General features: G+C 44.5%; 1 protein-coding gene across 1 annotated transcript in view; it reads left to right on the top strand.

Annotated features, from left to right (window-relative positions):
- The first annotated feature begins 4,803 nt into the window (after positions 1 to 4,803).
- The window catches only part of LOC124605308 (alanine--glyoxylate aminotransferase 2, mitochondrial-like), a 153,636-nt gene continuing 131,909 nt past the window's right edge, over positions 4,804 to 26,530 (top strand). The window contains exon 1 of the mRNA XM_047136890.1: positions 4,804 to 4,916. Within this exon, the coding sequence (XP_046992846.1) occupies positions 4,883 to 4,916 (34 nt within the window). The 5' untranslated portion in view covers positions 4,804 to 4,882. The remainder of the gene's footprint in view (positions 4,917 to 26,530) is intronic.

Genomic DNA, 26,530 nt, shown 5'->3' with positions numbered 1-26,530 from the left:
GCTCCTGAAAGAAAGGACATTGCGGATACATGGCTTAGCCACAGTCTGGGGGATGTTTCCAGAATGAGGTTTTCACTCTGCAGTTGTGTGTGCGCTGATATGAAACTTCCTACCAGATTAAAACTGTGTGCCGGACCGAGACTCGAACTCGGGACCTTTGCCTTTCGCGGGCAAGTGCTCTACCATCGGAGCTACTCAAGCATGACTCACACCCCGTCCTCACAGCTTCACTTCTGCCAGTACCTCGTCTCCTACCTTCCAAACTTTGCAGAAGCTCTCCAGGGAACCATGCAGAACTAGCAATCCTGAAAGAAAGGACATTGCGGATACATGGCTTAGCCACAGTCTGGGAGATGTTTCCAGAATGAGGTTTTCACTCTGCAGTTGTGTGTGCGCTGATATGAAACTTCCTACCAGATTAAAACTGTGTGCTGGATCGAGACTCGAACTCGGGACCTTTGCCTTTCGCGGGCAAGTGCTCTACCATCGGAGCTACTCAAGCATGACTCACACCCCGTCCTCACAGCTTCACTTCTGCCAGTACCTCGTCTCCTACCTTCCAAACGTTGCAGAAGCTCTCCAGGGAACCATGCAGAACTAGCAATCCTGAAAGAAAGGACATTGCGGATACATGGCTTAGCCACAGTCTGGGGGATGTTTCCAGAATGAGGTTTTCACTCTGCAGTTGTGTGTGCGCTGATATGAAACTTCCTACCAGATTAAAACTGTGTGCCGGACCGAGACTCGAACTCGGGACCTTTGCCATTCGCGGGCAAGTGCTCTACCATCGGAGCTACTCAAGCATGACTCACACCCCGTCCTCACAGCTTCACTTCTGCCAGTACCTCGTCTCCTACCTTCCAAACTTTGCAGAAGCTCTCCAGGGAACCATGCAGAACTAGCTGTCCTGAAAGAAAGGACATTGCGGATACATGGCTTAGCCACAGTCTGGGGGATGTTTCCAGAATGAGGGTTTCACTCTGCAGTTGTGTGTGCGCTGATATGAAACTTCCTACCAGATTAAAACTGTGTGCCGGACCGAGACTCGAACTCGGGACCTTTGCCTTTCGCGGGCAAGTGCTCTACCATCGGAGCTACTCAAGCGTGACTCACACCCCGTCCTCACAGCTTCACTTCTGCCAGTACCTCGTCTCCTACCTTCCAAACTTTGCAGAAGCTCTCCAGGGAACCATGCAGAACTAGCTGTCCTGAAAGAAAGGACATTGCGGATACATGGCTTAGCCACAGTCTGGGGGATGTTTCCAGAATGAGGTTTTCACTCTGCAGTTGTGTGTGCGCTGATATGAAACTTCCTACCAGATTAAAACTGTGTGCCGGACCGAGACTCGAACTCGGGACCTTTGCCTTTCGCGGGCAAGTGCTCTACCATCGGAGCTACTCAAGCATGACTCACACCCCGTCCTCACAGCTTCACTTCTTCCAGTACCTCGTCTCCTACCTTCCAAACGTTGCAGAAGCTCTGCAGGGAACCATGCAGAACTAGCAATCCTGAAAGAAAGGACATTGCGGATACATGGCTTAGCCACAGTCCGGGGGATGTTTCCAGAATGAGGTTTTCACTCTGCAGTTGTGTGTGCGCTGATATGAAACTTCCTACCAGATTAAAACTGTGTGCCGGACCGAGACTCGAACTCGGGACCTTTGCCTTTCGCGGGCAAGTGCTCTACCATCGGAGCTACTCAAGCATGACTCACACCCCGTCCTCACAGCTTCACTTCTGCCAGTACCTCGTCTCCTACCTTCCAAACTTTGCAGAAGCTCTCCAGGGAACCATGCAGAACTAGCTGTCCTGAAAGAAAGGACATTGCGGATACATGGCTTAGCCACAGTCTGGGGGATGTTTCCAGAATGAGGTTTTCACTCTGCAGTTGTGTGTGCGCTGATATGAAACTTCCTACCAGATTAAAACTGTGTGCCGGACCGAGACTCGAACTCGGGACCTTTGCCTTTCGCGGGCAAGTGCTCTACCATCGGAGCTACTCAAGCATGACTCACACCCCGTCCTCACAGCTTCACTTCTGCCAGTACCTCGTCTCCTACCTTCCAAACGTTGCAGAAGCTCTCCAGGGAACCATGCAGAACTAGCTGTCCTGAAAGAAAGGACATTGCGGATACATGGCTTAGCCACAGTCTGGGGGATGTTTCCAGAATGAGGTTATCACTCTGCAGTTGTGTGTGCGCTGATATGAAACTTCCTACCAGATTAAAACTGTGTGCCGGACCGAGACTCGAACTCGGGACCTTTGCCATTCGCGGGCAAGTGCTCTACCACCGGAGGTACTCAAGCATGACTCACACCCCGTCCTCACAGCTTCACTTCTGCCAGTACCTCGTCTCCTACCTTCCAAACTTTGCAGAAGCTCTCCAGGGAACCATGCAGAACTAGCTGTCCTGAAAGAAAGGACATTGCGGATACATGGCTTAGCCACAGTCTGGGGGATGTTTCCAGAGTGAGGTTTTCACTCTGCAGTTGTGTGTGCGCTGATATGAAACTTCCTACCAGATTAAAACTGTGTGCCGGACCGAGACTCGAACTCGGGACCTTTGCCATTCGCGGGCAAGTGCTCTACCATCGGAGCTACTCAAGCATGACTCACACCCCGTCCTCACAGCTTCACTTCTGCCAGTACCTCGTCTCCTACCTTCCAAACTTTGCAGAAGCTCTCCAGGGAACCATGCAGAACTAGCTGTCCTGAAAGAAAGGACATTGCGGATACATGGCTTAGCCACAGTCTGGGGGATGTTTCCAGAATGAGGTTTTCACTCTGCAGTTGTGTGTGCGCTGATATGAAACTTCCTACCAGATTAAAACTGTGTGCCGGACCGAGACTCGATCTCGGGACCTTTGCCATTCGCGGGCAAGTGCTCTACCATCGGAGCTACTCAAGCATGACTCACACCCCGTCCTCACAGCTTCACTTCTGCCAGTACCTCGTCTCCTACCTTCCAAACGTTACAGAAGCTCTCCAGGGAACCATGCAGAACTAGCAATCCTGAAAGAAAGGACATTGCGGATACATGGCTTAGCCACAGTCCGGGGGATGTTTCCAGAATGAGGTTTTCACTCTGCAGTTGTGTGTGCGCTGATATGAAACTTCCTACCAGATTAAAACTGTGTGCCGGACCGAGACTCGAACTCGGGACCTTTGCCTTTCGTGGGCAAGTGCTCTACCATCTGAGCTATAGAAGCACGACTCACGCCCCGTCCTTATAGCTTCACTTCTGCCAGTACCTCGTCTCCTACCTTCCAAACTTTGCAGAAGCTCTCCAGCGAACCATGCAGAACTAGCACTCCTGAAAGAAAGGATATTGCGGAGACATGGCTTAGCCATAGTCTGGTTGATGTTTCCAGAATGAGATTTTCACTCTGCAGCGGAGTGTGCGCTGATATGAAACTTCCTGGCAGATTAAAACTGTGTGCCGGACCGACCTTTACCTTTCGCTGGCAAGTGCTCTACCATCTGAGCTATCCATCACGACTCACGTCCGTCCTCACAGCTTTACTTCTGCCAGTATCTCGTCTCCTGCCTTCCAAACTTTGCAGAAGCTCTCCTGCGAACCATGAAACGAGACGAGGTACTGGCAGAAGTAAAGCTGTGAGGACGGGACGTGAGTCGTGCTTGGGTAGCTCAGTTGGTAGAGCACTTGCCCGAGAAAGGCAAAGGTCCCGAGTTCGAGCCTCGGTACGACACACAGTTTTAATCTGCCAGGATGTTTCTTATGGTCGTCTTCTTGCGGCCTTATCTTCGGGGGCATTTCTACGAAGGTTATTAAAATTTGTACAAAAAGAACACACTCTGTGAAGACAAGTTTAGAAAAATGTGTGGTCGCAAGCTGCACCAAGATGGTACAGAAAGAGCGCTAAACCCAGACTGCAGTACGTACTGAAATGAAATGAGCGTATGGCATTTTTGGCCGGGAGGCCCCATACGTACTAAAGACAATGTTCATATGCCGCTGTCGACAATGAAAGGTGTCCATATTGAAGAACGTTTCCCCTACTGCGCGCGAACAGCTCGTGACGTCACACTAAATCGCCGTCATTCGTTATGCGAAACATCGCTCCTTAAGCGAGTCATCCTGTTTACAATTTGTTTTGCTCGTTATGCAATTTGAGCGCCGCAGGTGCTCGTTAAGCGAAGTTCCACTGTATCGCAATTTGTGAATCTCGGCGTTGTACATTACACAGTATTAATTGACGCTACTTGGACAGACGGCGAATAAAAAAAGAGCTGTCATCGTTTAATTTTAGTCCAGGACGTATAAATATATCAAACTGGAGGTTCTCAGCATCACGGAAGTGTCTTTAGCCATATCGGCTCTTTTCGGGGCTGGTAGCTGTTAGTGCAAAATTAATTACAGGGAGTACTTCGAGTGTCTGATTTCACACACTTGCGCATTGACGCTCGCCCTATATGTATGTTTCTATGATTAACGTGTGATTTTCATATTTCTCTTAATTGTACGCTTGGGAGAAAGATTAAGGTTTAATGTGCGTTCGGCGAATTAAAGACTACACCCACTCGGGTTATTTTGGGCTTCCAAGCAGTATGCAGCGCATGCTCGTCAGGGCGAAAAAAACTGCTTCGTCAGCTTACTCCGCTGAGTCAGTGTGTAACGAACAGAAGGCATTGTTTACCGCGATGTTTGAGAACATGGCGGACTCTCTCGTGGCAATTATCGAAACAGTAGATATCCCCGCAGCCTGTATCAGTGGTGCTTGAGCAGAGGGCGCTATGAGGTTTGATTACGTAATGCGTGTCAGAGCCGTTATCCGCGCTGCACACGGCCACTGAGAGAGAGTAATAAACAGGCAGAGGTGGCGCCCGTCTACAACTACGAAGTCCTACCGCCTGAGAACATGTCTTCCGCAATGCGCCGCGGACTCGCGAGGGGTAAGTACACAGTGTGTCCTGTTGATCTTGAGTACCTCAAATAACTTTCTGTCCAGAAGCAAAATTAAAAAAAAATGTATCAAACAAATGTTGTTTACCGTATTTTACGGGCTATAAGACGCACTTCTTTCTTCGAGAAATTGCCTCCAAAATTCACGTGCGTCTTACACTCTAAATTAATATGAAAATGTCCAGTCTTTGATTTAAAATTTCTGCGTGTCTTAAAAATGGCCATACGTTCGATGCTGTGGGACATCTATCTCTATGTGGCAACATTGCATTCAATTGGCAGCAGCAGTGCAGCGAAGCGACGAACATGAGTTGAGGGGATTCACAGCAGTGCCTCCCTCAGGGCTCCGCCGTGCCGCCACGAACCCAGAACACTGTGTAGTAGACTTGGCCACTGTTTCTATGTTTCGATACGGTGTATCGATACGTGCAACTGTTTCAGTGTTTCGGAACGGCTGTGGTTCACTGTTTCGAAACAGTGGTGTTTCATGCTGCCCCTGTCTCGGATAACCGGACCAGAGTCGATCTCGAGCCAGACACAGAAAGTGTATCGTTGTTTCAAAACAAGGCTGTTTCAGTCCTCCTGTGCTTGGAACGGAAATTGTATCTAAACAGTGATGTTTCATTCTGCTCTGTGTCGGACGAGATTCGGGCTCGGCACAGGTACTGAAACACAACATACCACTTCATGAAACACTTTCAAGAGTGTCGAAATCTTTTTGACGAGCAATAGCATGTAGCTTAAGATATCCTAAATAAAGCTGCGTTTCTAGTTGACTGTCCTATTCCGAAATGGCGTGACATCTGATTTATAAACACTAACCAAACAATAAAACAACGCATACTACTCACATTCAAAATAATAAATGTGTGAAAATCATTCAGTTACATTACACTTTTTTTTATAACATACGCTTCTCTGTTCATATTAAGAAACGCAAGTAAGCCTACAACATTTTGAATAAAAAAAGGCATAGAGTGACAGTTATTAGACATACACATAACTTTGATGTAGGTATAATTGCGATCAATCTGTTTGACATATCACTTATAGTGTAATGGTGAACGGGAAGGGCTGGGTAGCATGGTGAATTTACAGTAACGGTTCGAAACACCTTGAAAGACAAAATTTTTTTCTGTTATATTTTGTTACTTATTCGAATTAGTTAGCGTTATTTGTGAGGCTATAGTCGCTGAGTCTATTATCCACAATGATTCCCTTTGTGTGCATGGAAATCAGCAGGATGGGTATATTACCCATACTAACGGAATGTGGGAATCCCAGTAGCATATCAGTTGTGTCTGCAGTTTGCTCCCACCTCCAGTTCCGTTCGTGGTGGTTCTTCTGTCTTCAGCTATGGCTGTCCTCAGCCAACCGAAAAGTATGAAAGTCACACGACACGAAAGCAGTGCATTTGCTGCAGGGAATATGAAACTGACAATACGCCTAAGAGATAGTTTAATACTTTCTGCGATATGATTAGCGCTCTCGCACCTCATTTGTGTTTATATGGACATACTTATACAGTAGACATTCAAGTTGATAAAGTGTGTAGGTTTATTAGATTACAAAACACAAACTGTTTCACTGTTTCGAAACAGCGTATCGAAACATTGCATTGTACTGTTTTATTTGTTTCGAAACAGTTACGTGTTTCAGTTTGCCCATCTCTACTGTGTAGCCTTCGGTGCGTCATTGCAGCTATGGTGGCAGTGAACTTGAATTGAAAGTAATTTGTGTTATCGGTAACAGCACAATATCTTTGTTAATAGCTACTTTCGTAGCGGAAAAAAAATTAAAGGTATTCATACAGGGTGTTTCAAAAATGACCGGTATATTTGAAACGGTAATAAAAACTAAACGAGCAGCGATAGAAATACACCGTTTGTTGCAATATGCTTGGGACAACAGTACATTTTCAGGCAGACAAACTTTCGAAATTACAGTAGTTACAATTTTCAACAACAGATGGCGCTGCGGTCTGGGAAACTCTATAGTACGATATTTTCCACATATCCACCATGCGTAGCAATAATATGGCGTAGTCTCTGAATGAAATTACCCGAAACCTTTGACAACGTGTCTGGCGGAATGGCTTCACATGCAGATGAGATGTACTGCTTCAGCTGTTCAATTGTTTCTGGATTCTGGCGGTACACCTGGTCTTTCAAGTGTCCCCACAGAAAGAAGTCACAGGGGTACATGTCTGGCGAATAGGGAGGCCAATCCACGCCGCCTCCTGTATGTTTCGGATAGCCCAAAGCAATCACACGATCATCGAAATATTCATTCAGGAAATTAAAGACGTCGGCCGTGCGATGTGGCCGGGCACTATCTTGCATAAACCACGAGGTGTTCGCAGTGTCGTCTAAGGCAGTTTGTACCGCCACAAATTCACGAAGAATGTCCAGATAGCGTGATGCAGTAATCGTTTCGGATCTGAAAAATGGGCCAATGATTCCTTTAGAAGAAATGGCGGCCCAGACCAGTACTTTTTGAGGATGCAGGGACTGCAACATGGGGCTTTTCGGTTCCCCATATGCGCCAGTTCTGTTTATTGACGAAGTCGTTCAGGTAGAAATAAGCTTCGTCAGTAAACCAAATGCTGCCCACATGCATATCGCCATCATCAATCCTGTGCACTATATCGTTAGCGAATGTCTCTCATGCAGCGATGGTAGCGGCGCTGAGGGGTTGCCGCATTTGATTTTTGTATGGATAGAGGTGTAAACTCTGGCGCATGAGACGATACGTGGACGTTGGCGTCATTGGGGCCGCAGCTGCAACACGGCGAACGGAAACCCGAGGCCGCTGTTGGATCACCTGCTGCACTAGCTGCGCGTTGCCCTCTGTGGTTGCCGTACGCGGTCGCCCTACCTTTCCAGCACGCTCATCCGTCACGTTCCCAGTCCGTTGAAATTTTTCAAACAGATCTTTTATTGTATCGCTTTTCGGTCCTTTGGTTACATTAAACCTCCTTTGAAAACTTCGTCTTGTTGCAACAACACTGTGTTCTAGGCGGTGGAATTCCAAAACCAGAAAAATCCTCTGTTCTAAGGAATAAACCATGTTGTCCACAGCACACTTGCACGCTGTGAACAGCACACGCTTACAGCAGAAAGACGACGTACAGATGGCGCACCCACAGACTGCGTTGTCTTCTATATCTCTCACATCACTTGCAGCGCCATCTGTTGTTGAAAATTGTAACTACTGTAATTTCGAAAGTTTGTCCGCCTGAAAATGTACTGTTGTCCCAAGCATATTGCAACAAACGGTGTATTTCTATCGCTGCTCGTTTAGTTTTTATTGCCGTTTCAAATATACCGGTCATTTTTGAAACACCCTGTATGATGCCGGCTATAAATTGAAAATATTAGCATATGCAGAAGAACATGGGAACAGAGCAGCTGAGCGGCATTTCGGCCCTCCAGCAGCAGAAAAAAATCATTCGTGATTAGCGGGCTAATAAAGAAGAACTGAAAAAAATGAGGAAGACTAAATATTAGAAATAGAGGACTGAGTGCAAACTGGCCAAAACTAGAAGATGATGTATTGAAACGCGTTCAACGTCACCGTCAGAATGGAACTGGAATCAATACAAAAGTGATTCAAATACACGCTCGTAACTTGGCGCTACAGTCTTTAAGGGTGGAGTTGGTTGGTGCTACGGGTTTATGAAGCGTCATGGACTTAGCACGCGATCCAAAACCAAGTATCTCAGAAATTGCCACAAGATTGTGAAGAGAAAATATTATCTTTCTGTCGATTTATTATTCAACATCGAAAGAAAACCAGTGTGGAACTAAGCCAAATAGCGAATATAGGCGAAACTCATCTGACATTTGATTGCCGTAACAGAGTTCTTGCCATGAAGGGTGCTAAAAATGTAATTATAAAAACAAGTGGACATGAAAAAATGCACTACACTGTTGTCCTTTCTTGTTGTGCTGACGGTTCTAAACTTTCCCCACTGGCCATTCTCAAGCGCAAAATAATGCCAGAACATCCTGAAATAACGTCAGGTGTTGTTGTTCACGTACACGACAAGGGCTGGGTGGACGAGACTGGTATGAAGTTGTGGATTAACAGACTTCTCTCCTTCTGGTAGATCAGTTTAGTAGTCATTTAAAAAATTCTGTGAAAGAGAAATTGAGGCACGGAAATACAGAGTTTGCTGTTATTCTGGGAGGATTTACTTCACAACTGGGACCTCTTGAAGCCTCGGTAAATAAATCATTTGAAGTGTATTTGAGAGAGGAATGGAACAAATGGATGATGGATGAAACCCAACATAATTCACGCCGAACGGAGCTCTAAAACGACCAACAGTAAAAAAAGTGTGTCAGTGGGTAAAACAGTCGCGCTCTAGAGTGAGAGAAAACATTGTTAAATCTGTGAAGAAGTCATAAGTAACGCTCTCGGTGGCGGTGAAGACCAAGTTATGTAAGAAGAGGACAACGATGACACGAAGAGGAAGAAGAAGAAAAAGAAATTTCATATGATGATTTTCAGAGATTTTAAAGGGCTGTTAGGATTTAAAACGTTATTTTTTTAAAACTTGTTTAAAAATTAAGGTTCGTCTTACAGTCCATAGCACCTTACAGTCCGTAAAATGCGGTAGTTACCAGGAGGTTATAAACAAACTTGATTGCTTTTCTTATAACTTTGATCTTTACGAAAACTGAACAGCAGTTCGTCATTTTTCAAATATTAACTTAATTTTTTTAATTCGTTAATCCTCTTTCTCTTCTCAAGAACTGTTCAGAAACGAATCACAGTGTACCGTTCACATAAACATGGCGTTATTAAAAATGTAACTCTACAATGACTTCGACTCTCCTATGCTACACACAGAGCAAATGCCTGGGGTAACGAATGTTGTTCGTCCAATTGCTGGAATTGGCTGTAAACAAATGTAAACACAAGAAAATTGCGCTCTGATAAAACAGTCAACTGTCTCTAGTTGAAGGTTTGTGAAGTACAATGTATACCAATGAAAAGACGGTAGAAATGCTATTCATCCATGGAGAGTGTAACTTAAGAGAACAGTAATGACAAGAATGTAGTTCCCTTGTGTTTTCATTTGTTTACTGCCAACTCCAGCAAGTGCACGTATTACGTTACTCCGGGTACGTGCACCGTCTCGAAGTACAGTAGAGTCAAAGTCAATTTTGTGTTACGTTTTTAATAACTTAATTTATAATCGCGTTTCCTGAGCCCATACACTGTTGGAAGACGGTAATTAAGTTTTTATTGCTTGAATAAATGGAAGGCAATTAAATAAAAGGTACAGAAAATCTGCAGTTAACAGCGGTTGCAAGAAAATGGAACTCAGTGGAATAAAAGACCATGTGTACGGCAAAAGAGCCAAAGATAAAAATTCATCGGACGCATTAAAGCATTATCTACTTGCACACAGGCAGGCAACGATAATGAGCGTAGCAATCCGAAAATAGGAGCCACGAGATAAACAGTTGATTTCATGAGGCATACCTGGCCGCATTGTTTTCCCTTTTTCTCGTCATTATATTTCGAAGCATGGCTCGTTACAGTGACCATTAAGCGTCTCTGAACTTTAAAAAGGGGATCTGGATTTGATACCTTTTACTATCAGAAGGGTGTCGCAGAAAGAACGCAACTTTTGAATGCATAATAATATACAAATTTGTCGATAGAATTAAGTAATTTACGTATTATTGCAGTTTACGTTACCTGTGAACGTGTATGACATATTTTATTACGCAGGTTTCTTCCACAAATCCACAGGCACTCTCTCGTCCTTTCGACGAAGTTTTCCTTAACATTTCAGCATAGGTCTACTTGCACCTCCGGTTCCGAAATTGCACGCTGAATCTCAGCCGTAAGCTCTGGAATTTAGTCGTCATTTGTTGACGTAAACAGGAGTTTTCAAATACAAACACAAATCACATGGCGTCAGATCGCAAGATCTCTGGCACTACGTTTACATGCGGCAGATTTTCCGAAAGACGAAAACCGAATTTCGGAAACCGTTTTAGCTATCGCGTTTACATGTTAAGGTCCGAAGCGGATTTGGTAGCTCAGTTGAATATGACGCCTGGAAAACAGCTATTACAGTATATGATTTAGTCAGCACAATCGCTAGTTGTCTTCAGTTAGACGAGGTGTAAACGGCTTTGGTCTAATTTTCTACTCATCCTTGACTGTGCAAAAAGCCACTTAGTTCGTATTAGCCGAAATTTTTTAAAAACAATACGAAACAGCCAAAGCACGTTTCAGAACCGGTATTGTTTACTTGAGAGTGAAAATCGATTGCGGGACTGGGAAACGAGCAAATAGAAGAGGACGTTCAGAATCGATTATGAAGTGTTTACATAGCCACCCAAAAGCGGTATTGGGAAATGGGTTTACGAAATCCGGTTTAGGGTGCCCCACGTAAATGGGGTATCTGATCAATAAATTCACGTCACCATTGCAGAAATAGTAGATGTTGGGGCCTGGTGCATTCCTGTCACAAAGAGGAGTATATTTCCGCTGATAATGTGTGCTGTACTCGTATCTTCGACAACTTTGGAGATGCCATATTGACTTGCGTGGCAGTATAAGACCTCAACGTGTCCTGGTATGCTGCTTCAAGGCAATGGCGCGTTGAACATTTATCACAAACATGTCACCTTTATAATTAAATGTCAGTTAATGGCACATCAACGATATAAGCCTTCAAGAGATACTATAACAGCTGACACAATAGATGAAATCACATGTCTTTTCTGTAGCGTAGCGGATAAAGACGTGAAATACAGAGTCCAAGAAAGTAGTTTCGCGTCCCACTATATGCAAATTTTTTTTTTTTTTTTTTTTTTTTTTTTTTTTTTTTTTTTTTTTTTTTTTTTTTTTTTTGTCTTAGCGTCTTTAACACATTCTGAGATTTTCTGATAAATTCAAGTATATTCCTAAATATTCGATGTTATTTACATTTCCGTCTGATTAGAAAACAAAGGATGACATTAATATTTGGCTTTTTAATTTAGAATATGTTACGATTCCTAAGTGAGTGGTCAGACAGCTTATATTAGCTGCTAGTGAAACGAGCAGCAATAAAATTCATGTTCTTCTCTGTCATGGCGTCACCAAAGTTGTCAAAGATACGCGTACAGATCAGCACAAGTATACTGAAAAATAGCTCTGAGCACTATGGGACTTAACTGCTGTGGTCATCAGCCCCCTAGAACTTAGAACTACTTAAACCTCACTAACCTAAGGACATCACACACATTCATGCCCGAACAGGATTCGAAACTGCGACCGCAGCGGTCCCTAGAACCGCTTGGACACTCCGGCCGGCCACAAGTATACTACTCTTTATGAAAGGAGTGCATCAGGCACCAACGTCTTGTGAGGAAAGACCCGGACAGGGAACTTCTCTCGTAACAAATTCATTGATGCAAATTAAGTGTGACAAATTGCGCCTTCTTGTTGAAAGCAAACCTGTTCAGCACTCCCACGATCCAATTCAGATCATAAAAACCCTCTTAAGCCTTCGCCTTCCGTTGTTGATGCGTTTTCGGAGACACCTTCGAAAAAGTACGGGCCCGTGTCTCGCCCTCTGACAAAATGCCACCCCACACAGTAACTCGTGAACCTACTGGCTTCTTCAGTATTATTTGTTTCCTGTGCCTCGCGTCCTGCAATTTTGCTTATTCGCGAAGCAATTCATTTAACAGGAAGTGCGTGCCATGAATGAACATTATTTTCTTGATGAAATTGTTGTCCTCTCTTTCTTTCGCATGCAGCGAATGCGCAAATGTGCGGCACTTTACATGATCGTTTGGCGTCAGTTCTTGTCAGCTGGGTTTTATGGGCTCACAGATGCAGAACTTCTTTCAGAATTCATTGCATATTGGTTCTGGGAATATCCATTGGTTGTGAACGTCAGCAAATAGATTTCCCCGGAGTGAAGAGCGACTTTATCGCTCACTGTGGCAATGTTTTCCGCAGAGCAGCCAACACCAGGGTTTAATGTCCATAACCGAACTGTTTTTCTCAAATTTAGTAACCAGTCTCATCAGTTCATCACAGTCGACTTTTTGGTGCATTACGTTCACCAAACATTCTACAGAGTTTGCAAACGGTCTCTACACATCATTCACCACATTATTAATGGATTTTCACTAATATAGCACACTGTATCTTCACGATGCGCTCCATTACTATCCACAATGAAAACAGAATGAAAATTGTGCAACATTATTACTGGCCACTTAATAGAGCAGAAGTTGTGGGCATTTCAAAAGTTGTCTTTTTAGAGGACACCTCACAGGCGGACGCGGATGGGTAATCGTATTCGTTAAACTGTCAGGAATGGTGAACTTAGGAATGGCCATTCATTATCAGACAAGACACAGATAAATATCCTGTGGAAAAATCTCCGTGTTATATTGAGGGGGAAGGTAAAATCTAAGTCTGAACCTACTGTGTCTATAGAGGAACTTAAACGGTATTTCACAATGCCGACGGACACTAATCTTTCTTGACATGTTACAGTACCGACAATGCTACTGACAATACTGTAAAAGACATTGCATTTATTAGATAAACAGGCGCAGCATTACGCCGGAAGTGACTGACTGATCCAGGGTGTTCCCTGAAAGGAAAATGGAAAAAAGCTAGCCGATCTATATTTTTTTAAAAAAAGAATCCTATGATTTTCACAAGCTGAACGTGCATCTACATCTACAGGGTGTTTCAAAAATGACCGGTATATTTGAAACGGCAATAAAAACTAAACGAGCAGCGATAGAAATGCACCGTTTGTTGCAATATGCTTGGGACAACAGTACATTTTCAGGCGGACAAACTTTCGAAATTACAGTAGTTATAATTTTCAACAACAGATGGCGCTGCAAGTGATGTGAAAGATATAGAAGACAACGCAGTCTGTGGGTGCGCCATTCTGTACGTCGTCTTTCTGCTGTAAGCGTGTGCTGTTCACAACGTGCAAGTGTGCTGTAGACAACATGGTTTATTCCTTAGAACAGAGGATTTTTCTGGTGTTGGAATTCCACCGCCTAGAACACAGTGTTGTTGAAACAAGACGAAGTTTTCAACGGAGGTTTAATGTAACCAAAGGACCGAAAAGCGATACAATAAAAGATCTGTTTGAAAAATTTCAACGGACTGGGAACGTGACGGATGAACGTGCTGGAAAGGTAGGGCGACCGCGTACGGCAACCACAGAGGGCAACGCACAGCTAGTGCAGCAGGTGATCCAACAGCGGCCTCGGGTTTCCGTTCGCCGTGTTGCAGCTGCGGTCCAAATGACGCCAACGTCCACGTATCGTCTCATGCGCCAGAGTTTACACCTCTATCCATACAAAATTCAAATGCGGCAACCCCTCAGCGCCGCTACCATTGCTGCACGAGAGACATTCGCTAACGATATAGTGCACAGGATTGATGACGGCGATATGCATGTGGGCAGCATTTGGTTTACTGACGAAGCTTATTTGTACCTGGACGGCTTCGTTAATAAACAGAACTGGCACATATGGGGAACCGAAAAGCCCCATGTTGCAGTCCCATCGTCCCTGCATCCTCAAAAAGTACTGGTCTGGGCCGCCATTTCTTCCAAAGGAATCATTGGCCCATTTTTCAGATCCGAAACGATTACTGCATCGCGCTATCTGGACATTCTTCGTGAATTTGTGGCGGTACAAACTGCCTTAGACGACACTTTCGAACACCTCGTGGTTTATGCAAGATGGTGCCCGGCCACATCGCACGGCCGACGTCTTTAATTTCCTCTATGAATATTGTGGTGTCACCGCCAGACACCACACTTGCTAGGTGGTAGCTTTAAATCGGCCGCGGTCCATTAGTACATGTCGGACCCGCGTGTCGCCACTGTCAGGGATCGCAGACCGAGCGCCACCACAAGGCAGGTCTCGAGATACGGACTAGCACTCGCCCCAGTTGTACGGACGACTTTGCTAGCGACTACATGGATGAAGCATTGCTCATTAGCCGAGCCAATAGTTAGAATAGCCTTCAGCTAAGTCAATGGCTACGACCTAGCAAGGCGCCATTAGTAACATTGCATGTATCTAAAGAGTCTCACTTGTATCGCCACAATCTCCAGATGTACCAAAAGGATGGATTAAAGTTAAGTATTCCAGAAGCTACGTACTTTTCTTTATAGTATTCATTACGTATACTGTTTCAGATCTCACGCCCTCCTGCTTTAACTTAGCGCGTGCCTTTCGACTTCCTCTCATTGTGTCTAGGCTGTCTTGTCTAGACACAACAAATATTTCGATGATCGTGTGATTGCTTTGGGCTATCCGAAACATACAGAAGGCGGCGTGGATTGGCCTCCCTATTCGCCAGCATGAACCCCTGTGACTTCTTTCTGTGGGGACACTTGAAAGACCAGGTGTACCGCCAGAATCCAGAAACAATTGAACAGCTGAGCAGTACATCTCATCTGCATGTGAAGCCATTCCACCAGACACGTTGTCAAAGGTTTCGGTAGTAATTTCATTCAGAGACTACGCCATATTATTGCCACGCATGGTGGATATGTGGAAAATATCGTACTATAGAGTTTCCCAGACCGCAGCGCCATCTGATGTTGAAAATTGTAACTACTGTAATTTCGAAAGTTTGTCTGCCTGAAAATGTACTGTTGTCCCAAGCATATTGCAACAAACGGTGCATTTCTATCGCTGCTCGTTTAGTTTTTATTGCCGTTTCAAATATACCGGTCATTTTTGAAACACCCTGTACATACATTGTCTACAAACCAGTGTGAAGTGCATGGTAGTGGGTAATTGGCTTTGTGCCACATACTAAACTTTCTTCCTGTTCCATTCAGAAAGAATGATGTCTTAAGTGCCTAGATGGTCTCTGTAGTTAGTCTAATGACGTCTTAGAGGGCTTAAGTACATTCAGTTAATAGTGTTTCTAGAAACTGTGTAAGTTGGCTTGTGCGGGATACTTTGCGTCTATCTTTAAGCATCCCGCAGATGAAGTTTCTTGCACCTCTTCCATAATGCTCTCCGATGACACTCTGTGGGGAAAACAAGACTGTGACCATTTGTAGTGCCTTTCCTTTTCTGTGTTCATTACCCCTCTTTAGTCGTATTTGGAGTGGATTTCACACGCTTAAGCAAATCTTAAGATGGGATCCACGAATGTTTCGTAAGCCGTCTCCTTTGGACTATATGCACGCCAGAAATCGCAGCACACTGTAGGAATGGCAGTTGACGCCGATACTACTGCCTCTAACTACCCCCCGTGTTCTTCAACATGCCCTTAACACTTCTGACAACAGACACCACATTGTGTTACCTCAGTAGACACACTTCGTGTTCCCAGTATCCTGCCAATGAACCAACCTGGTTTGCCTACAGCTGATTCTATGTAATCATTCCATTTCATCTTCCCACAAATAGCTACACCCAGCTATATGTATGAATTGACCTATTCCATTTGTGACTCATTACACTGAAGTCAACTTTTCTGCCTTTGGTGTAGTGCACAATTTTACGCTTCTGCATATGTAAATCAAATTGCCAATATTTGCATCACTTTGAAATCGTACCAAGAACTTGCTGGATAATTATGCAGTTTCTTTTCACATAGTACTTCATTATACATAACTGCGTCATCTGCAAAAGTCTGAGGTTGCTATTAGTAGTTTACCAGGTCACTGATATAGAAGATGAACAATAAGGGTCTCAGAACATTTCGCTGGGACACACCTGAAGTTACTTTGTAACGTTATGCGTATGTTGGCGAGCTATTCGGCCACCTAGAGGTGATAGGAGGGAGGGTGGATTTGCTTGTGTGGTCCCTTCGTTCAGAGAGCAGTGTGGCCACCTCAGCCAAAGTGCTGCAGCTGAGAAAGTTGGTACGTGGCAGCGAGATAGGAAGATGGGCAGCGTACCTGGAAACGGGAAAATTCTAGTTCAGGAAATCTGGACAATGCGCCGATCGCTTAAGAGGGCTGACTGTGTTCCAGCAATGTCTTAGAGTGAGACAAACTGAAAGATGGCTTTTTACAGTTCTTTGAAATTCGACAATTCACAGTCAAATAAGTAAGCGAATCTGAATTCAGAAAAAAATAAGCATCCAATGATACAACAATATTTTCAGTACCTTATAACAAAAAGTTAATAATTTACAGTGACTAAATATTTTCACAATGAACCCCTGAATTAACATCTTTTAAACACTTCACCTGATTTTAACAAACGATATCTCAGATGATGGTACTGCACGAAAGCTATCATCTCTGAAAGCCACTCATCGGCATCTGTTTTATTTGCTGACTTATGACGTCTTTTATATCTTTTTATCGTGCAAATGTATGTCAGAATATCGTATTCTTCACAATAACACAGCAAATGATTGCAGCGTGAATACCTGGTCATACTTGTGTATTTACTTGATGAACATTTTGCTGTCTTGCATAACTTTATTTAAATATTAATTTTAATTGTTAATACAAAATAATGGTAATGTAAGAAGTGTCCACTCTCTTCATTTAGCTGACACCGCTTGTAAAAGAGTGCCAAAAGACGCTTCTGTCAAGCAGTCATAAATAACTTTTATACAACGCAGATTTCCGAGTTAAGCAAGACCTGGGGTAATTTTGCATGTTAATCTATGGTTAAATGCTTTATACCACCGGCCCGTACAATTGTATCGAGAGTTCTCTCACAAAACCCAAAGAAATTCTGATCATGTACTACAAGTGGCAGTGTCTAGGCACATTAACACACAAACCGAAACTGAAAGTAAAGAAACAAAATCAGAAGTGCTGAACTCCGGTTTCAATTGTTGCTTTACATAGAATATACAGAAGTACTACCCAGTGTAATTCTCACATCACTGCAAAAATGAGTGATGTAAATTGTTATTTTTACTTTATGTTGATTGAACGTTAATCCAAGATTACATCGCGGTGAAGTAGGATCAACTTTCACTGACGAAAATTAAGTAGGATCAACTTTCACTGACGAAAATTTGGGGATCAAAGGCAGGTTCAAATGTAGTCGTCAGTTTATAGTGTAGTGACATTACAAAACAGTGCTTTTGTTTTGCTCTAATACAAATTGAAATAATAAAGAAGTTGTTGTTAACACCTAAATTGGTAACTATCCCACTCTCACACCGCTGAAGCTATATATATATATATATATATATATATATATATATACACTCCTGGAAATGGAAAAAAGAACACATTGACACCGGTGTGTCAGACCCACCATACTTGCTCCAGACACTGCGAGAGGGCTGTACAAGCAATGATCACACGCACGGCACAGCGGACACACCAGGAACCGCGGTGTTGGCCGTCGAATGGCGCTAGCTGCGCAGCATTTGTGCACCGCCGCCGTCAGTGTCAGCCAGTTTGCCGTGGCATACGGAGCTCCATCGCAGTCTTTAACACTGGTAGCATGCCGCGACAGCGTGGACGTGAACCGTATGTGCAGTTGACGGACTTTGAGCGAGGGCGTATAGTGGGCATGCGGGAGGCCGGGTGGACGTACCGCCGAAGTGCTCAACACGTGGGGCGTGAGGTCTCCACAGTACATCGATGTTGTCGCCAGTGGTCGGCGGAAGGTGCACGTGCCCGTCGACCTGGGACCGGACCGCAGCGACGCACGGATGCACGCCAAGACCGTAGGATCCTACGCAGTGCCGTAGGGGACCGCACCGCCACTTCCCAGCAAATTAGGGACGCTGTTGCTCCTGGGGTATCGGCGAGGACCATTCGCAACCGTCTCCATGAAGCTGGGCTACGGTCCCGCACACCGTTACGCCGTCTTCCGCTCACGCCCCAACATCGTGCAGCCCGCCTCCAGTGGTGTCGCGACAGGCGTGAATGGAGGGACGAATGGAGACGTGTCGTCTTCAGCGATGAGAGTCGCTTCTGCCTTGGTGCCAATGATGGTCGTATGCGTGTTTGGCGCCGTGCAGGTGAGCGCCACAATCAGGACTGCATACGACCGAGGCACACAGGGCCAACACCCGGCATCATGGTGTGGGGAGCGATCTCCTACACTGGCCGTACACCACTGGTGATCGTCGAGGGGACACTGAATAGTGCACGGTACATCCAAACCGTCATCGAACCCATCGTTCTCCCATTCCTAGACCGGCAAGGGAACTTGCTGTTCCAACAGGACAATGCACGTCCGCATGTATCCCGTGCCACCCAACGTGCTCTAGAAGGTGTAAGTCAACTACCCTGGCCAGCAAGATCTCCGGATCTGTCCCCCATTGAGCATGTTTGGGACTGGATGAAGCGTCGTCTCACGCGGTCTGCACGTCCAGCACGAACGCTGGTCCAACTGAGGCGCCAGGTGGAAATGGCATGGCAAGCCGTTCCACAGGACTACATCCAGCATCTCTACGATCGTCTCCATGGGAGAATAGCAGCCTGCATTGCTGCGAAAGGTGGATATACACTGTACTAGTGCCGACATTGTGCATGCTCTGTTGCCTGTGTCAATGTGCCTGTGGTTCTGTCAGTGTGATCATGTGATGTATCTGACCCCAGGAATGTGTCAATAAAGTTTCCCCTTCCTGGGACAATGAATTCACGGTGTTCTTATTTCAATTTCCAGGAGTATATATATATATATATATATATATATATATATATATATATATATATATATATATATATATATATATATATATATACGAGATTAGGTCATGTACAGGGGAATATTTATGGACAGTCATTCGATATCGATGAATTGTAGGTGTTATGCTTCTGAATTTCTTTGTGCAGTCCATGTATACTCTGCATGACTGAATTTCCTCCTGTGCGTTAGTGTGCTATTTTTCTCGTTGTAATAGCTCTGCACCTAGTCAGTGACGGGAGGAGACTAGACGGTCTTCTGACTAATGGAACAGTGCTGTCGGTATGTGATGGGATTTAGAGATAATTAACAGGTGTCTGGCGGGGGACATCTCTTACTCGTCGAAATCAGGTGGATTCAAATGCTATACTCCGAAGACTGGAGGATGCGAGAATACGGCAGGTGAGCGATACTCTAACGAAAGGGGATTTGTGAGGTGAGCTCCATACCGTTTCTTCTACGTATTGTTGACAAACATATTACAATCTCTCACACACGTCTCGCGAAGTGACTGCAATGAGAAAATTAGGGGCTAATACGAAGGTTTCTACAGAGAGACAGCAGCAGAAGTTCCGTCTTTTGTTTTCTCGATAAATCAGAGAGAACATTCTTCCGTGAGTTTTGTGTGCCTATAAATGGATGGACTGACATCCTGATAGATATACTCAGTTTACATTTACATCTACATGCTACCCCGCAAGTCATAAATGGATGGACTGACATCCTGATAGATATACTCAGTTTACATTTACATCTACATGCTACCCCGCAAGTCATCTTACGGCGTGTGGTGGAGGCTACCCTGTGTCACTATTAAGAGGGTAATCCCAAAAGTAAGGTCTCCTATTTTTTATAAGTACAGAACTTTGTTTGTGCGGTAGTTGGTCAATTGTTATGAAGACAGCTTCACGCGCTGTGTGTAAACATGCGCACGCCGCGCAGAGGCTCTCAGTCTTGGCTTGGCAGCCATTGAGAACGGAGCTCTCGTTCGATGTTACCGCTAAGTGCGAATTGCGCGCAGGTATTCGGTTTTCTAACGCAAAGGGCACTGCGTCGATCGAAATCCATCTCCAATTGACGGAAGTGTACGGTGAGTCGTGCATGGATGTCAAAACTGTTCGTAAGTGCTGTAGAGAGTTTGCAGCTGGTCCGACCGAAATTCACGACGGAGAAAGGTGCGGGAGACCGTCAGTTTCTGTGGAGATAGTGTTGAAGGTTGAGCAAAGCATGCGTGAAGATCGGCGGATCATCCTGGATGATCTCTGCACGTTGCTTCCTGAGGTTTCCCGAAGCACCGCTCACAGAATTTTAACGGAAACATTGAAATACCGGAAGGTGTGCGCAAGATGGGTGCCACGCATGCTGACCGAGGACCACATGCGGCAACGAGTTGATGCTTCCCGCGCATTTATTCACCACCTTGCAGCCGAACAGGACAACTTTCTGGACTCAATTGTCACGGGTGACGAAACCTGGGCATACCACATTACACCTGAGACCAAGCAACAATCACACTAGTTCACAACTTTCTGAACAGCATGGCGGCGAGCTGGTATGATATGGGCACACAAAAACTGCCACAGCATCTACAAAAATGCATCGACAGAATTTGTGATTATGTCGAAAAATAGCTAAATGTTCAAACTGTAAACTGATGTAAACCATTGTAGAAATAAACAGGTCTATGTACTTATTAAAGAAATAGGAGACCTTACTTTTGGGATTATCCTCGTAGTAGTTTCCTATTCCACTTGCACAGAGAGCTAACGAGGAATAGACAGTCTGTATGTCTCCATACGGGCGCTAATTCCTCGTACCTTATTTTCATGGTCCACATGTGAAATGTTAGATTGGCGACAATAGTAACCTTCTGCAGACAGGTTCAAATGTTGGTTCTCAGTAGTGTTCCTTGACAAGAGCGTTTCATTCCCTACAGAGATTCCCATTTCAGTTTTCGAAGCATCCACCCACTAATTTGGCGGGAGGCAATAGGAAAGATTCTATAGAGCTGTATTCTTGGAAAACCTAGGTCTGCAGACTCGTACACGTTTGAGATGTGGCTCCCAGTAGACAGGTATTTTGTCATTGCTCACTGCGCCAGCCTTTCAGGTCTCAGAACGCTTCTGTTGGCAGGACGGCCAGAGTGGCCGAGCGGTTCTAGGTGCTACGGTCTGGAACCGCGCGACCGCTTCGGTCGCAGGTTCGAATCCTGCCTCGGGCATGGATGTGTGTGATGTCCTTAAGTTAGTTAGGTTTAAGTAGTTCTAAGTTCTAGGTGACTGATAACCTCAGCAGTAAGCCCCATAGTGGTCAGAGCCATTTTTGTTGGCAGGAGGGATGAGGGGAAGCAGATTGTTCAACTCCCTGGTATTTACCCCATCGACATTTGAGCTCTCAGTTCTTCTGAGAAGGGTGCGACAACTTTTGTGTGCCTGGAATCATTAACAGCTGTCCGGTACGGCGAGTGGTACTAATTTGTACAACGACGTAATGTTTTGTGCCAGTAATACGCGATATAGGGTGTTCTGTCCTCGCTCGTTTCCTGGTGTGCCTACAAATTTCAGTAAACAGACATCTGCCTTCAGCAACTGTTTCTATCACAACGTCTAAGTCCAGTTGACTTGCCAGATTACATTCAGTCGCCAAGGTTCACAAATCTGTGAGAAGTTGTTGATGTATAGTTGGGATGAGACAATTTCTAACACGAATCATAGTGCTGAATGATCTTTGTGCTTCAGCTACAGCCACTGGGAGAGTGCAAAAGGTATACAAAGTTACACATATATTCGGAAATTTAAGCTCGTGCATCTTATTCAAGAGCTCTAATGGTTCGAAAGTAATGTATTCAGAATTTGTTAAGTACAAGCAGTTTTCCAACATTTAAGTTCTTCTTCTAAATCTGTTGTGACATAATTTGGTATTCATTGATAAATAACTCACATGCCTCAGCGACCTGATCGCCTGCCATCTTTGAGTTTTTCTGTAAGAACCCGAACGTTTCATCTTAAATCTTTGTTGTTTCATACTGAGTTTTCAAGTTAGACACCAGACTGTTCATGTCATTGATGTCATTTATCTTGAATAAATCGTCTGAATTCACATTACTCCCTTCACTCCTCGTTTCATCATGAAATGATTTCCGTTTCTTGATGAGCATCTCTGGAAATATAGGGTCGATATTACTGCACTGCAAACAACTTTAGGTTCAGGGAGAATGGTGTCCCAGTTTTCGCGAACTTCTTTTAAGTTATTTAATAAGCTCTCAAAGTGTTGTGCCTCGACATCAGTGGTAGTATTTCGAACGATTAGTAATTTGATCACTTAAAACTTTCGGGCTATTGGGCCGTGGTCCATGTATAAAACTTTCTCCTAACGTTTCCTCTCCGACTGCGAGAGACATCGTTAGAGGTAAAATAGCATACTGCAAGCAGAACTCGAGGGAGTTCGCCATTTTACCTCTGAAGATGTCTCCCGCAGTCGAGGAGTAAACTTTAGCAGAAAGTTTTATACATGGACCACAGCCTAGCAGCCCGGAAGTTTTAAGTGATGTCAGTACCAGCCGTGAAAGGTTACATTTTATAATTTTAGTAATTTGCTTCTGTAAACAATTGGTGCCAACAACTTTAGCCAAATCAATGCCATGATTAAACTTTTGAAAGATCTCACATGAACTTCCAACACACAATTTCAGAATTTCCCATCATGGTGGGCTGGGACTGAACAGATTGTAAAGTTGCTGAATCACCCTGAAGAAAGTATCTGCTTCATGGCAGTTCTCAGTTGCATGTACTCCACGGACGTTAGGGTTATGAAAAGCACACTAAGAAAATTTTGCAGGAGGCTTCCACTGAAGAAAATGTGTCTGAGCTCCTATATAAGGCCCTCGCATGTTACTTCCGTTATCATAACCCTTTCCGCGCCATTCAGTGATAGGAATTGAGTGTTTCACAAGTATTGATCGATTTAAATGTGCAATAGAACCTCATATTTTCTCATTATAATCTACGTATTTCAAAAAGCGTTCATTCAGTTCACATTTATCACTTTCCTTATTGAAGTAAATATGGCACAAGATGAATGTTGTCTGTTCAGTATGATTTGACTGAGGTGTTGCATCAACAATGATTCAGTAATGCTTCTGGTTTTCTCTGTGTTCCGAGATGGCACTCCTGACATGATGGGTTCAACTAGAAATAAATTCAGTCTGAGTATCACTTGGCAGATAATGCTCTTGTAAATGCTCTCCAGCTTCTTGTCTGTCTCTGACCATGCTAATGTGTTTTGCAAGAACTGGATCGTACTGACTGAAGAGCTTTAATACTCCGAGGAAATTTCCACTATTAGGATCTTCAATTTCCAAAGATGAACCTCTGAACACCAAGACTCTTCAACTAAGAAAGATTGCCACATCAAGTAACATGAGAGATCTCGTGTAAGCTGGCTGTCCCACGGGCAAACAAAAGATGAAAATTACTCCTTTACTTGCTAGGATCAGTATGTCTAATGTTCCTCTTTCAAGTCATTTCATTTCTTCACTTTTAGATTCTTCCACGACATCTATACACGAATGGATGTATTTTATTTTGCGTTTACTTTTGAATGCAAAATATTTCCTTTACATTTCGTGTAAAATCGCCTTTTGATGGAATCAGACCGGCTTTATGTTTGAATGTTGGCAATCCTACCAAATTACAACGACGTTTCGCAGCTGTTGCTATGCACACTTTTTGGGCAAATGTTTTGCTAAGATTTCCTACAACATTTCAAAATAGCGCATTTCTTACACTAACACAAGGAGTCATTTGTGCACTATGTCTAAAGAAAATATTGTGCATTCAACATTAAACACGAGACAGAACTGTGTGGAGTTGGCCAGCATGACTCATAAAACTGAAGAACTGAGGTGGAAAGGAGGAGCTAGATTGGCTACGCTGGTGCTGGGATAATGTTCCTTTATTTATTGTACGATAGAAAATTTATTTTACAATAGCGGTCTGATATTTGCCTACTAAACACCGTGGGGATCAAAACCCTTGAGAGACTTGGACCCTGGAGATTCCCCCTCCCCCCCCCCCCACCCCCCACACACACACCACACCACCACCACTCCTCGTCAGTGTGGAGCTGGTCTTCAGACAGGAATCACTGAATCACCGTCTGTGAGTTCAGAGAGACCATCAACAGACAGTAATATAGCATAAGGAGTGTTCAAATGGAACGATACGAAACGTCGTAACAATCAAACTAGTTGAAATATGCATGTTCCGCTTTGGGATAACATAACGAGACATACATGCAGTGGAACCATGCGTCATCACCACCCTCTAACAAATTCAAAGCTCTGCACTCATCAGGCAAGATGCTGCTCACCGTCTTTTTCAAGTGCGAGGTCTGATACTTACTGAATTCCTCGAGTACGGTAAAACCATCAACAGCGACATGTACTGTGACACACTCCGTAGCCTATGCAAGTCCATCAAGAGCAAACGGACAGGGTTGCTCGCGCAGGGAGTGACTCTGTTCAACGATAACGCTCGTCACACGTCTCCAAGGTCACACAAAGTGTAATGGCCAAGTTCATGTGGGAGCAGGTTGGACATCCGCCCTATAGCCCGTACATGTCGCCCTGCGACTTCTATGTGTTTGGTCCACTAAAAAAACATCTCAAAGTGAAGTGCTTCAACTCAGACGACGAACTGAAGGAACAGTGGACGGCTGGCTCCTGTCATGGCCACAGGAATTCTAGGAACAGGGAATCCTTGTTGTGTTCAGCCTCTGGTGCTTGCTTTGGAGTAAAGACTTCAATTGTACCCAGTGTTGTTTCGTAGGTTTCCTTCCGAACACTCCTCATACGTCGTCCAGTTAGCAGAAACTCTTATAAGATGCTGATTCAAAAAGAAACAGCAAACTATTTTTTGCGAAGTATATTTCACTTATAGATACAAACAAGACGTCATTTTTCAACATAGCTACCCTCCTTTTCGATACATTTCTCATACCGTTGTACCAACTTTTCTGTTCCATTCGAATAAAATACACTACAGGCCATTAAAATTGCTACACCACGAAGATGACGTGTTACAGACGCGAAATTTAACCGACAGGAAGAGGATGCTGTGATATGCAAATGATTAGCTTTTCAGAGCATTCACACAAGGTTGGCGCCGGAGGCGACACCTACAGCGTGCTGACATGAGGAAAGTTTCCAACCGATTTTTCATACACAAACAGCAGTTAACCGGCGTTGCCTGGTGAAACGTTGTTGTGATGCCTTGCGTAAGGAGGAGAAATGCGTACCATCACGTTTCCGACTTTGATAAAGGTCGGATTGTAGCCTATCGCGATTGCGGTTTATCGTATCGCAACATTGCTGCTCGCGTTGGTCGAGATCCAATGACTGTTACCAAAATATGGAACCGGTGGGTTCAGGAGGGTAATACGGAACGCCGTGCTGGATCCGAAAGGCCTCGTATCACTAGCAGTCGACATGACAGGCATCTTATCCGCATGGCTGTAACGGATCGTGCAGCCACGGCTCGATCCCTGAGACAACAGACGGGGACGTTTGCAAGACAACAACCATCTGCACGAACAGTTCGACGACGTTTGCAGCAGCATGGACTATCAGCTCGGAGACCATGGCTGCGGTTACCCTTGACGCTGCATCACAGACAGGAGCGCCTGCGATGTTGTAATCAACGACGAACCTGGGTGCACGAATGGCAAAACGTCATTTTTTCGGATGAATCCAGGTTTTGTTTACAGCATCATGATGATCCCATCCGTGTTTAGCGACATCGCGGTGAACGCACACTGGACGCGTGTATTCGTCATCGCCATACTGGTGTATCACCCGGTGTGATGGTATGGGGTGCCATTGGTTACACGTCTCGGTCACCTCCTAGTCGCATTGACGGCACTTTGAACAGTGGACGTTACATTTCAGATGTGTTACGACCTGT

This window comes from Schistocerca americana, chromosome 3 (assembly GCF_021461395.2).
Source record: "Schistocerca americana isolate TAMUIC-IGC-003095 chromosome 3, iqSchAmer2.1, whole genome shotgun sequence".
NCBI lineage: Eukaryota > Metazoa > Arthropoda > Insecta > Orthoptera > Acrididae > Schistocerca > Schistocerca americana.
This window is presented reverse-complemented; position numbering and strand designations above follow the sequence as displayed.